This window comes from Vipera berus (genome assembly GCF_964194415.1).
Source record: "Vipera berus genome assembly, chromosome: 16".
Lineage (NCBI taxonomy): Eukaryota > Metazoa > Chordata > Lepidosauria > Squamata > Viperidae > Vipera > Vipera berus.
Window position 1 is genome coordinate 6,724,242 of NC_138219.1, and position 10,821 is coordinate 6,735,062.

The window sequence follows — 10,821 nt, forward strand, 5'->3', positions numbered from 1 at the left end:
CCTTGCCTTGCCTTGCCTTGCCTTGCCTTGCCTTGCCTTGCCTTGCCTTGCCTTGCCTTGCCTTGCCTTGCCTTGCCTTGCCTTGCCTTGCCTTGCCTTGCCTTGCCTTGCCTTGCCTTGCCTTGCCTTGCCTTGCCTTGCCTTGCCTTGCCTTGCCTTGCCTTGCCTTGCCTTGCCTTGCCTTGCCTTGCCTTGCCTTGCCTTGCCTTGCCTTGCCTTGCCTTGCCTTGCCTTGCCTTGCCTTGCCTTGCCTTGCCTTGCCTTGCCTTGCCTTGCCTTGCCTTGCCTTGCCTTGCCTTGCCTTGCCTTGCCTTGCCTTGCCTTGCCTTGCCTTGCCTTGCCTTGCCTTGCCTTGCCTTGCCTTGCCTTGCCTTGCCTTGCCTTGCCTTGCCTTGCCTTGCCTTGCCTTGCCTTGCCTTGCCTTGCCTTGCCTTGCCTTGCCTTGCCTTGCCTTGCCTTGCCTTGCCTTGCCTTGCCTTGCCTTGCCTTGCCTTGCCTTGCCTTGCCTTGCCTTGCCTTGCCTTGCCTTGCCTTGCCTTGCCTTGCCTTGCCTTGCCTTGCCTTGCCTTGCCTTGCCTTGCCTTGCCTTGCCTTGCCTTGCCTTGCCTTGCCTTGCCTTGCCTTGCCTTGCCTTGCCTTGCCTTGCCTTGCCTTGCCTTGCCTTGCCTTGCCTTGCCTTGCCTTGCCTTGCCTTGCCTTGCCATGCCATGCCATGCCATGCCATGCCATGCCATGCCATGCCATGCCATGCCATGAAGGAAGTTGCACATGTTTCAAAATGCCCCCAGCTGACTAGAAGGAGAAGGAAGAGGACTTACACTTTCTGCAGCACCCACCAGAGCTGCCCATTCGATTTTGGCCACCATCCGTGCAGTAAACTCTGCGTTGAAGTCGATATTGTTCACCTTGACCTCTGTAGCCTGTGGGCAGAAGAGACAGAAAGCTTTAAATCTCGGGAAACCCTTAAAACAAGGTTTATGGTGCAGTTAAGCAGGCTGCAATTCTTATTTCCCCATGTTCCTAGGGGCAGAACGGTCCACAGCCCTTCCCAGTTTGGGACTGGGTGTTCTGTACCAGCCTGCTTCCGGCCCTGCATCAAAAGCAGGGACAACCCCTTTACAAACGGCAAGAGGCTGGAATAAAGCCTCCCAAATTTATTCACATAAAACAGAGCAAGACAAGACACCAAACCATAAAACGTGAGCTAAGAAACAGGAACTATCCAAGCGATTGCCTTCAGCAAACCAGCCCTCCCCTTATATAGAGTTCAGGGCGTGGCTTCTCTCTCCTCCTTCCGAGAAACCCCATTGCCTTCCTCTGTTTACTCCTAATTGACTGCCTCCTGCGTCAGGTGTCCTTGAACAGGGCCAGCTGTGGGTCATCTTCATCCACGCTGTCAGGCTCACACAGCTGGGTCTCTCATCAGCAAGGTCTTCAACACCCCCCTCCTCCTCCTCTGAGTCGTGCAACCCAACTGCCAAACCCACAGGCTGACCCTGAATCACAACACTGGGCTACGTTAGGAAGCCTCGTTTCTGCCTGCCCAATTTGCTCCAAGCAGGCTGGGCACCTTGTGGGTCCCATCAGCCAAGGCATGTTGTCAGCCGGTGGGCACCAGGAGAAGTGCCTTCTCTGCCACGGGTCCTACCCATTGGGATATTCTGCCTTCAGGTGTCAGGAGGGCCACCACCCTCTTGGTTTTCTGTAAGACTGTGAAGACTTGAATATGAGTCAGGCCCCAAGTGAGTTAAGGGTCTTGTTTCCTGGCTGTACTAACCTTGAATCGTAACAATTCTACTTTGGGGCCATATATTTTTATTTTGTTCTAGATTTGCTTATCCCACCTTTATTATTTTTATAGATAAAAATAACAGAAAAACAAGAGTTGGGAGGGAGGGACCTTGGAGGTCTTCTAGTCCAGCCCCCTGCTCAAACAGGAGACCGAGACTGTTTGGTCTAATGGTTAAAGCGCCAGGCTAGAAAGCAGGGGACGGTTGAGTTCTAGTCCCACCTTAGGCATGAAAACCAGCAGGGTGACTTTGGGCCAGGGACTCTTAGTCGGATCCACCTCACAGGGTTGTTGTGGGGAAAAGAGGAGGAGGAGGAGGAAGGAGCATTGTATACTGTATGTTCACCACCTGGAGTAATTTCTAAAAACAATAAAAGATAAAATACAAATGAATACATCATTCAAGGGGGCAAACATACATTACATAGTCCTCTTTCCTCCTCCTATTTTCCCAACAACAACAACAACCCTGTGAGGTGGGTTGGGCCAATTCATTTTGTACCACCTTAATTACTTTTTAAAAATGTTTTATGATATACACCGCCCAGATTGAGTGGCTCGGAGAAATGAAACCAAATAAACAAGCAAGCAGCTAGGCTGGGGATGATGGGATCCCAAGCACGACGACGCAGTCCCTTCAGCAAGGCTCCAATGTCAGATTTAGGACTACCAGACCCATCTTCTCTCTCTTTGCTCCCATCTAAATCTAAGAAACCCTAAAGGAGGGCGAGTTGGGGATGATGGGAGCTGGAACCTGGAGAATGCAAAACCGGGGGAGCCTGGCTGGCGGAATGGGAGTTGGAGCGCAGCACTAAAGCGATGGGCTATGTAGTCCAGCCTGCTGTGAAGGGAGGCGGGGGAAGGCTTTGCCATCCTCGCTTACCTTTATGAGAAGGGGAAACCCTCCTCCGGCTCGCACGCCCCGCACGTGAGAAGTGAGCATGTTGTGGGTCAGGAGTTTCATGCTTTCGGTCCGCCGAGCGAGCAGGGAAGGAAGGGCAAGTGCACGCGGGGATCCCTTCCGGTCTGCTTCCGGTTTGGGGTAAACAAAAGCCGCCGGTCTTTCCTCCCACTTCCGGAGATTTTGTGCAACGCTCGCTTGGGTCCTCCGGGAAACGCGAGCCCGCGCGATACGGGGTTCCGGGGGTCTGAGGGTTCCTGGTCGCAGAGACTTTCGTCGTCTTTACAACCTTTCTTGCCACAATTGTTAAGTTAGCAACGCAGTTGTTAAGTGAATCAGGCGAACCGTCATAAATAGGAGCCATTTGACAAGCGTCCAAAATTTGGGCAGTGACCCTAGGGATGCTGCAAGAAGCATAAATGTGGAAAAACAACCATGTCGCTTTTTTCAGCGCCGTTGTAACTTGGGAGTGGTCGAATGGTCACTAAACGAAGGCTTGTTAAGTCGAAGACGCTCTGATCTGGCCTTCATCTAACGGCACTAATGATGCTACCTAGTTTGGGTCACAAAAACCTCTGCAAGAGAACAGTCAAGCTCAGAGAACACCAAGGACCACTTACAAGCCTTGGACTACAAGCCCCATCTTACACCAGGCTGTGCCTCCAAAGGCTGGGAATGGGGGGGATTTGACAAGACGCCAAACCATTTAGCAATCAATCAATCAAGTCAAAGAGGACCAAGCTTGCAACTTATACGTTTTCTCTTCGGTAATGCAATTCCCAAACGGATGCAAAGCTAAATCCAATTCCATTTTTTTCTTTTTTTGCAAAAAAATATATAAATGTTTACGATTACAATAAAGTAAAACGGATGTATTCCTACTCTCTTGTCTTTCCCCCACCCATCCATCCCTCGGGGGAAAGAAAAAAAAAGCCCTCCCACCCACCTCCCGGGACGCGTGCACGGTCGGGGACGCGCGCCAGAGCAAGCCCGGGCGGCGGAGCGGGCGAAAAACTTCAAAAGGTTGCGCGTTGCCATGGCGGCTGTCACTCCCGGGATTTCCATGGCAACGGGGTGGAACCGGGCGGGGGCGCTGGGGCGAGTCTGTTGGGGAGCCGGGACGGCTTCTCGGCTTGCAAACTCTGGGGTGACCCGCCGGGCCTTTGCCTCGGGAGCCGCAGCCATGGCGGCCCTTAAGGTGAGTGCAAAAAAAAAGAAAACTCCGTGCAAAAGGACGTTGCCAATCGTGCAATTTGCACACTTGGGGGGGGGGGGGGTTGGCCTGATTTGCAAATAGCTGAGGGTGCAAGAATCCCCGTGCAATGGCCTCCACAGGGGGTTAGGAAGCGCCCTCCGTTTGCAAAGTCACCGCCGTGTAAGAGGTCAGTGCAAAAGGACAGTAGTAATTGTGCAATTTGCACATTTCGGAGGGGGGGGGGGTTCGCCTCCTGATGTGCCAGCAGCTGGGGGCAGAGACCCCTTTGCAATGACCTTGAACTGGGCTTAGAAAGAGCCCTCCCTTCTAAAGTCAGCTCATGCAAGGGGTCAGTGCAAGGACACTAATAACTGTGCAATTTGCACTCTTGGGGAGGTGGAGTTCCCCTCCCGATGTGCCAACAGCTGGGAGCAGGGACCCCAGTGCAATGACCTTGAACTAGGCTTCAAAAGCGCTGTACAAGGGGGTCAGTGCAAAAGGACACTAATAATTGTGCAATTTGCACATTTTGGGCGGGGGAATTGGCCTCCTGATGTGCCAACAGAACCCCCAAAAGGGGCGTGCCGAATGAGTGATAAATGATATGCGTGCAATACTGGACATGTTTGATGCAATGCTAGGCTGTTGCATAAGCTGGGTTACAAAACGTGCCGTATGTTGGACACTCAGCCTAGCTAAGCCAGAATGTAGCTTGGTTTCTTTCGTTAGATATTAATACCGTATGCAGAACACTTACTCAGTTCTCAGGAACTAACATATTTCAAAATGTAACCTATAAGACAGGCAGTCCTCGACTTAGGACAGTCCCTTCAGTGACCGAAGTTATAACAGCACTGGAAAAAAAAGTGAATTATAACCAGTTTATCACACTTGCGACCATTGCAGCATCCGCAGAGTCACGTGATCGAAATTCGAACACTTCAAAACTTGACTCCCATTTACGACGGTTGCATTGTCCTGGGGTCATGTGACCCTCTTTTCTGACGAGCAAAGTCAATGGGGAAGCCAGATTCACTTAACAACCGTGTCCCTAAGCTTAGCAACTTGCAGGGAATTCCCTGGGTCACGTGATTCCCTTTTGCAACCTGATAGGCAAGGTGTGCTGGCTAGGGAATTCTGGGAAATTAAGTCCGGCTGTTTTCTTTTCGACAGGTGGGCGACAAGCTGCCCGGCGTGGAAGTTTACGAGGGAGACCCTTCCAACAAAGTCAACCTGTCCAGCCTCTTCATGGGGAAAAAGGGCATTCTTTTTGGGGTGCCCGGTGCCTTCACCCCTGGTTGTTCCCAAGTGAGTAAGAGCCCATTTTGCAATCCGCCACGGAGTTGAGAATTTGAGACTGCTCTGAGCACCACAAAAGCCTTAAAGTTTTGAGAACTCGGCTCGAGGTGGAGCACAATTCGTTTAGTGACTGTTCAAAGTTACAAGGGACTGACAGCATTTTTTCCATGCTGGCCACCTCTGCCACATCCCCGTGGTCACGTGATCAAAATTCAGAGGCTCGGCAACTGACTCGTCTTTACGACGGTCGCAATGTTCCCGGGGGTGTGTGTGTGTGTGTGTCACGTGACAAGCAAAGTCAGTGGGGAATCCCGATTCATTTAGCAACCGTATTGCTAACCTGATAACTGAAATGATTCACTTAAGAACTGGGGCAAGTAAGGTCCTAAAATGGAGCAGGCAAAACTCACTTCACAAATGTTTTGTCCCTTAGCCATAGGAACGTTGGGCTGGGTCGTGGTCGCGAGTTGAAGACTTATCTGTCATTTTTCTTTTCTTTTTTCGTTTTGTGCCCGATGACAGACGCATCTGCCCGGCTACGTGGAGAAAGCAGGGCAACTGAAGGGCAAAGGGGTTGAGATCATTGCTTGCCTGTCGGTCAACGATATTTTTGTCATGAACGAATGGGGAAAGGCTCACAAAGCAGAAGGAAAGGTAAAATAATGCTCTCTGTGTGTTTGTGTGTGTGTGTGTGTGTGTGTGTGTTACAGGATAGGAGATTTCCCCCCCACTTCTTTTTAATTTTTCCAAGACACAAAGCATTGGAAACAAAAATTGATACTGGTGTTTCTTAAACGGCGATTTTAAGAAGAGTGGACTCCGAGTCCCAGAATTCCGCAGCTTGGAATTCTGGGAGTTCTGCAGCCAGCCCACCAAGAAATTCTATAAGTTGCCAAGGTTGAGAAGTAGTTGGTCGAAGCTTAGATTCCCACAGGCAAATAGAGAGGAAAGCATGTTATTTGGGGAATTCTGGGAGTTGAAGTCCACCCCTCTTAAAGCAGGCTGGCTGGGGGATTCTGGGAGTTGAAGTCCACCCCTCTTAAAGCATCCTCTGGCTGGGGAATTCTGGGAGTTGAAATCCACCCCTCTTAAAGCAGTCTGGCTGGAGAATTCTGGGAGTTGAAGTCCACTTACTTTAAGCATGCTGGCTGGGGAATTCTGGGAGTTGAAGTCCACCCATCTTCAAGTTTTTCAGGTTTGAGCTACATCTTGTTTTGAAGAATTCGAGTAACACCTGGGAAGATACAAGGAGCCTGAAATGAAACTATTAGCCAGAAATATTTCATTTTCAGCTTTTGCTTTTTGCAAGATTATGCAAGACTCGTGTTGTTGCCCAGGTTTATATAACTGAATATGATTCATAATTCATGGTGCAGTCGCCAGATGTCACAGATGGGAAGATACAGAGAAACGCTGATCTTGGCATCTTGGTTTATACAAACCTGGCTACCCACCCACCCGTTCTTTTCGTTCTCTTTATGTACACATTCTGGAATTTATTTGCAGCAAGATTTGTTTCCTTCCTTCGAAGCAGGAACCCAACAGAAGTCTACCAAAGTTGCTGCCAAATTACAATTCTTTAAGCGCCAGAGAGGGAGAAAAACATTATTTTTTTCATGTTTTTTAGAGAGATTGGCCACAACTTTCTTATTTCTCTGCTGTCACGTTGGTTAGGTTGGCGTAACAGTGTGCGAGAATGACCTTGGAGACGGGAGGAAGTTCTTGACTTACAATAGTTTAGTCATCGAAGTTTATTTATTTATTTATTTATTGAATTTCTATACCGCCCTTCTCCCGAAGGACGGTACTCAATAAAAGTGACTTACGACTTTTTCACACAAGACCGCTGCAGCATCCCCAGAGTCACATGATCAAAATCCAGATGCTTGGCAACTGACTTGTACTTAATGACAGTTGCGGTGTTCCCGTGTCGTGGGATCCCCGTTTGTGACTTTCTGACCAGCAAAGTCAATGGGGAAAGCCAGATTCACTTAACAGACGTGTTACTAGCTTGACACCTCCGGCAAGGAAGGTTGTAAAATGAGGCAAAACTCACTTAACGAATGAGCAACCGTCGTAACTTGAGGACTAGCTGTAGTAGTAGCAGTGGGGCCACGTCCCTGTGGGTGGAGGCTCTTAACTAGCCCAGGTTGCTTCTTAATGAAAAGAATGTGAGCTAATGAACCAAGAGGGCTGGGAGAGAGGCCAAACCCCTTGAGAAAAGACATTTTTATGGATAATTGGCGCAGCTTTTGAGGCTGCTTGCTTTGAGCTCCCGGTGGAGTTTCCCAGAAGTTGCTCAACGCATCTCAGCAACTGAACAGCAGTCATTTCTCTGCCCGCCCTTCCCAAAGGCAAAATAATCTGATTTTCACATTACGGCGTGGCATGTGGTTTGCCCCTTAGCTACTGCTAACCTTAGCAAATCTTGCTCGTTGTGCCACATAATCGTGCCCAGGCAAATAGACTTTTTCTGTTTTTTTGCCTTTAAAACTTTTCTGCACATAATTTGGTCCGTTTTCCACTGGGGAAGAGGGAAGCTAAGAGGCTGACTCACGGTTGGGAAAGGCTAGGAATTGCTCCATGTTGTGATTTTTTAAAAAAAATAATAATTGGTGTTTGTTTTCTCTCTCCACAGGTGCGGATGCTGGCTGATCCAACAGGGGCTTTTGGCAAGGTACGGAAAGACCCGGCGAAGTGTGGGGGTTTGGGCGCTCGGCTAGGAGAGCCCCAGGTGTGGGAATTATGGACTTGGACTGGCCCAAAGTCACCGAGCTGGCTTTCATGCCCAAGGCAGGACTAGAACTCACCGTCTCCTGCTTTCTCATCTGGTGCCTGAACCACTAGACCAAACTGCCTCAAATCTCCCAGACAATGAAGGTCAGCCCCAATTTTGCTTGTTTCCCCACAGGCCACCAATCTCTTGCTTGACAAGGACTCTCTCCGGCAGTTGTTTGGGACAAACCGATCCAAAAGGTCTGAGAACCGCAAATTGCATTTTGTGTCTGTGTGTTAGTGTGTGTGTGTGTGTGTGTGAGAGAGAGAGAGAGAGAGAGAGAGAGAGAGATTTCTTCCTTTCCAAAACCTTTACAGCAGGGGTCTTCAAACTTGGCCCTTTTATGACTTGTGGACTTCAACTCCCAGAATTCTTCAGCCAGGCACGCGTTGAAGTCCACAAGTCATAAAAGGGCCAAGTTTGAAGACCCCTGCCTTAAAGCCTGGGGATGCTGCAAGGGTTGTGTGAAAAACGGTCCTAGGTCCCTTGTTTCAATGCCGTTGTAACTTCAAACGGTCACTCAATGAACCGTGGTAAGTCAAGGACTACCTTCAAGGGCACCTCCGTTGAATTGAACCCCGGCTGAATCTTCTCAGCTCTAACTTGAGGTCTTCCTGCAAACCCCCATCCACCACCCACCCCCAAAATAAGGCCCTCTCAGTCCGGAAAATAAATGGAAAAATCTTAAATCTTTCCCACCCATTATTTTCCTTCCGATCGCCCTCCCGGTTTTATTCTCTTCCCCCCTTTTTTCCCCCCAGGTTCTCCATGGTGGTGGAGGACAGCATTGTGAAGTCCCTCAACGTGGAAGAGGACGGGACGGGACTCACCTGCAGCCTGGCCAGCAACATCGTCTCCCAGCTCTGAGGCACAGACCCCCGTTTCCCCCCCAGCCCCACCGTTGCTGATCTTAGCCCTACGCAAACCAGTTGGTTCCTACCAGGCGGATGGCCCTTGGCGGGATTTTGGAATTGGCTCAGGAGACGGAGTCGTGTGTCTTGACATAATTGTGGAGTCCTTGGGGCTCTCTGAGCTTCGAGACGTTTCATGACCCAACTAGGTAACATCATCAGTGCTAGAAGCGGTTTGCTCTCTGTTTAGATATCAGTAGCCTGCCCTGTTGGCGTTGGGGAGGGTGTTTTCATTTTGATAGATCCTTGATTAGGCTGTTCCTTGTTTGATTGTCGGAGTTGATAGCAGCAAGTCCCTTTGTCTAAAAAAAAAAAAAAGAGAGTCAAGCCTTGTAGCACTGATGATGTTGCCTAGTTGGGTCATGAAACGTCTGCCGGAAAACCACCCAGCTCAGAGAGCACCAAGGACCCCATAGTTTAAACCTGAGCTGGAAATATTCTCTTCTGTTGGTTTACGCGATTGTTTTCGCTACTTCTCTGTTCCTTTTGATTGCAAATAAATAGTCTGAAATGAAGCTGAGGTCTCAACTTGTTTCATGGGGGTTACATCAAGGGCTCACGTTGGCTAGGGAGCAAAGGGCAAACCCCCACATAAATCCAGCCACACACTTCCATCTGAGAAGAAAAAAAATGTTCCTTCACTTGACGAATGAAGGAACCCAGGAGTGACTCAAGTTGTTAAAAAAACCTCCATTTTTAAAAACATCTCTTAAAAAAAAATACAGGGAGGTCCCAGGCCTGCTTTTTTTTAAAAAAAATATCATAATTTATCGCAACTCAAAAGGGTTGAATTAACGTACGAACGAGATGGATTATTCACCCGTGTTCCTGTCTTTCTGATGGGGGTGGGGAGGAAGGAGAAACACACCTCGTTCTATTTCGGTGAGATGGTTGAAACCGCGGACAGTGGATGTGTGAAAAAGCAAGAGACATTTTGGGTGCAACTTTGTATAATGATGCAAAAGCTCTTCTCCGTGAGCTGCATTGGCTTCCGGTTGCCCTCCGGGTGAAATTCAAGGTGCTGGTAATGACCTATAAAGCTCTTAATGGCTTGGGTCCGGATTATCTAAGGGAACACCTGCTGCCGGCATCAACTTCCCATCGTCCTGTGCGCTCCCACAGGGAGGGCCTTCTTAGGGTACCGCCGGTCAAGGAATGCCGGCGGGTTATCCCCAGGGGAAGGGCGTTCTCTGTGGGCGCGCTGGCCCTTTGGAACCATCTTCCCACGGAGCTTAGGACTGCCCCCGACCTTCGCTCATTTCGCAGGGATTTGAAAACTTGGCTTTTTGAGCTGTCTGGCCCAGACTGAGGGGTTTTAATTATTTATTAATGGGGTTTTAGTTTAAATTCAGGGACTTAATTTAATTTTAGTTTTAATCGATTTTAACTTGTATGTATGTATTTTTTAATTTTTCCCTGAGTCCTACGGGAATAGGGCGGTATACAAGTTTAAGAAAAAAAAAAAGCTCCCTAGAATTATTGTTAACTGGGCTTTACGGAGGTTGAGCTAGAAAAGAAACGGGGGAAATTAATTTGGGGTATGACCAACTGCGGCAAGATTATTGTGTGCACAGAGACTCGAGTTACAACGGAACCCCCAAAAGATACAGCCAAGTTCTGACGGATTGACAAGCTCTAAACTGCTTCATTTCAAGAACAGGTCTGCTTGAGAAAAGGGGGATGGACTAGAAGACCTCCGAGGTCCCTTCCGATTCTATCATTTTAAAAATTACATTTCTATTCATTTCGCAAAACACTTTTCCCTTGAAGAAAGTTTCAAGCAATCCTGCTGTGGAGAGCTCTGGAGCATGCACAGAGTTTCATCCTTGCTGTTGTGCTTAGATTACCCGTAGCTTTGTCGTCTGCAAAGAAAGGGCTCTCACAAAGATATCCCATGCTGTTAAAAATGTAAAAATAAATCACTTTGGCTGCGTTGTGTATTTCTTCTAG

The 10,821-nt window shown here is 48.9% G+C and overlaps 2 protein-coding genes across 4 annotated transcripts in view; one reads left to right on the plus strand and one right to left on the minus strand.

The window, feature by feature from the left end:
- Window positions 1-10,821, minus strand: part of TRMT112 (tRNA methyltransferase activator subunit 11-2) — a 30,030-nt gene that overhangs the window by 15,282 nt on the left and 3,927 nt on the right. Inside the window, exons 3-4 of one of the 3 annotated variants that reach the window (XM_081340476.1) lie at window positions 6,319-6,418; window positions 819-920 (exon numbers count right to left, since the gene is read on the minus strand). In XM_081340476.1, coding sequence (XP_081196602.1) covers window positions 819-920; window positions 6,319-6,327 — 111 coding nt within the window. In that variant the 5' untranslated portion in view covers window positions 6,328-6,418. Of the gene's footprint in view, window positions 1-818; window positions 921-2,011; window positions 2,119-2,672; window positions 2,834-6,318; window positions 6,419-10,821 lie in introns of those variants that run through there. The other 2 variants (XM_081340475.1, XM_081340477.1) reach the window with 2 other exon arrangements.
- Window positions 3,647-9,386, plus strand: PRDX5 (peroxiredoxin 5). Its single transcript, XM_081340474.1, has 6 exons — window positions 3,647-3,888; window positions 5,059-5,193; window positions 5,707-5,838; window positions 7,823-7,861; window positions 8,096-8,160; window positions 8,722-9,386. Exons 1-6 carry the CDS (start codon window positions 3,727-3,729, stop codon window positions 8,825-8,827), a joined length of 639 nt encoding a protein of 212 aa, XP_081196600.1. The 5' UTR covers window positions 3,647-3,726; the 3' UTR covers window positions 8,828-9,386.

Coding starts and splice junctions, on each gene's coding strand:
- PRDX5 (XM_081340474.1), top strand. CDS start 3,727: ATGGCGGCTGTCACTCCCGGGATTTCCATGGCAACGGGGTGGAACCGG. Junction 3,889..5,058: donor CAGCCATGGCGGCCCTTAAG/GTGAGTGCAAAA, acceptor TCTTTTCGACAG/GTGGGCGACAAGCTGCCCGG. Junction 5,194..5,706: donor TCACCCCTGGTTGTTCCCAA/GTGAGTAAGAGC, acceptor GCCCGATGACAG/ACGCATCTGCCCGGCTACGT.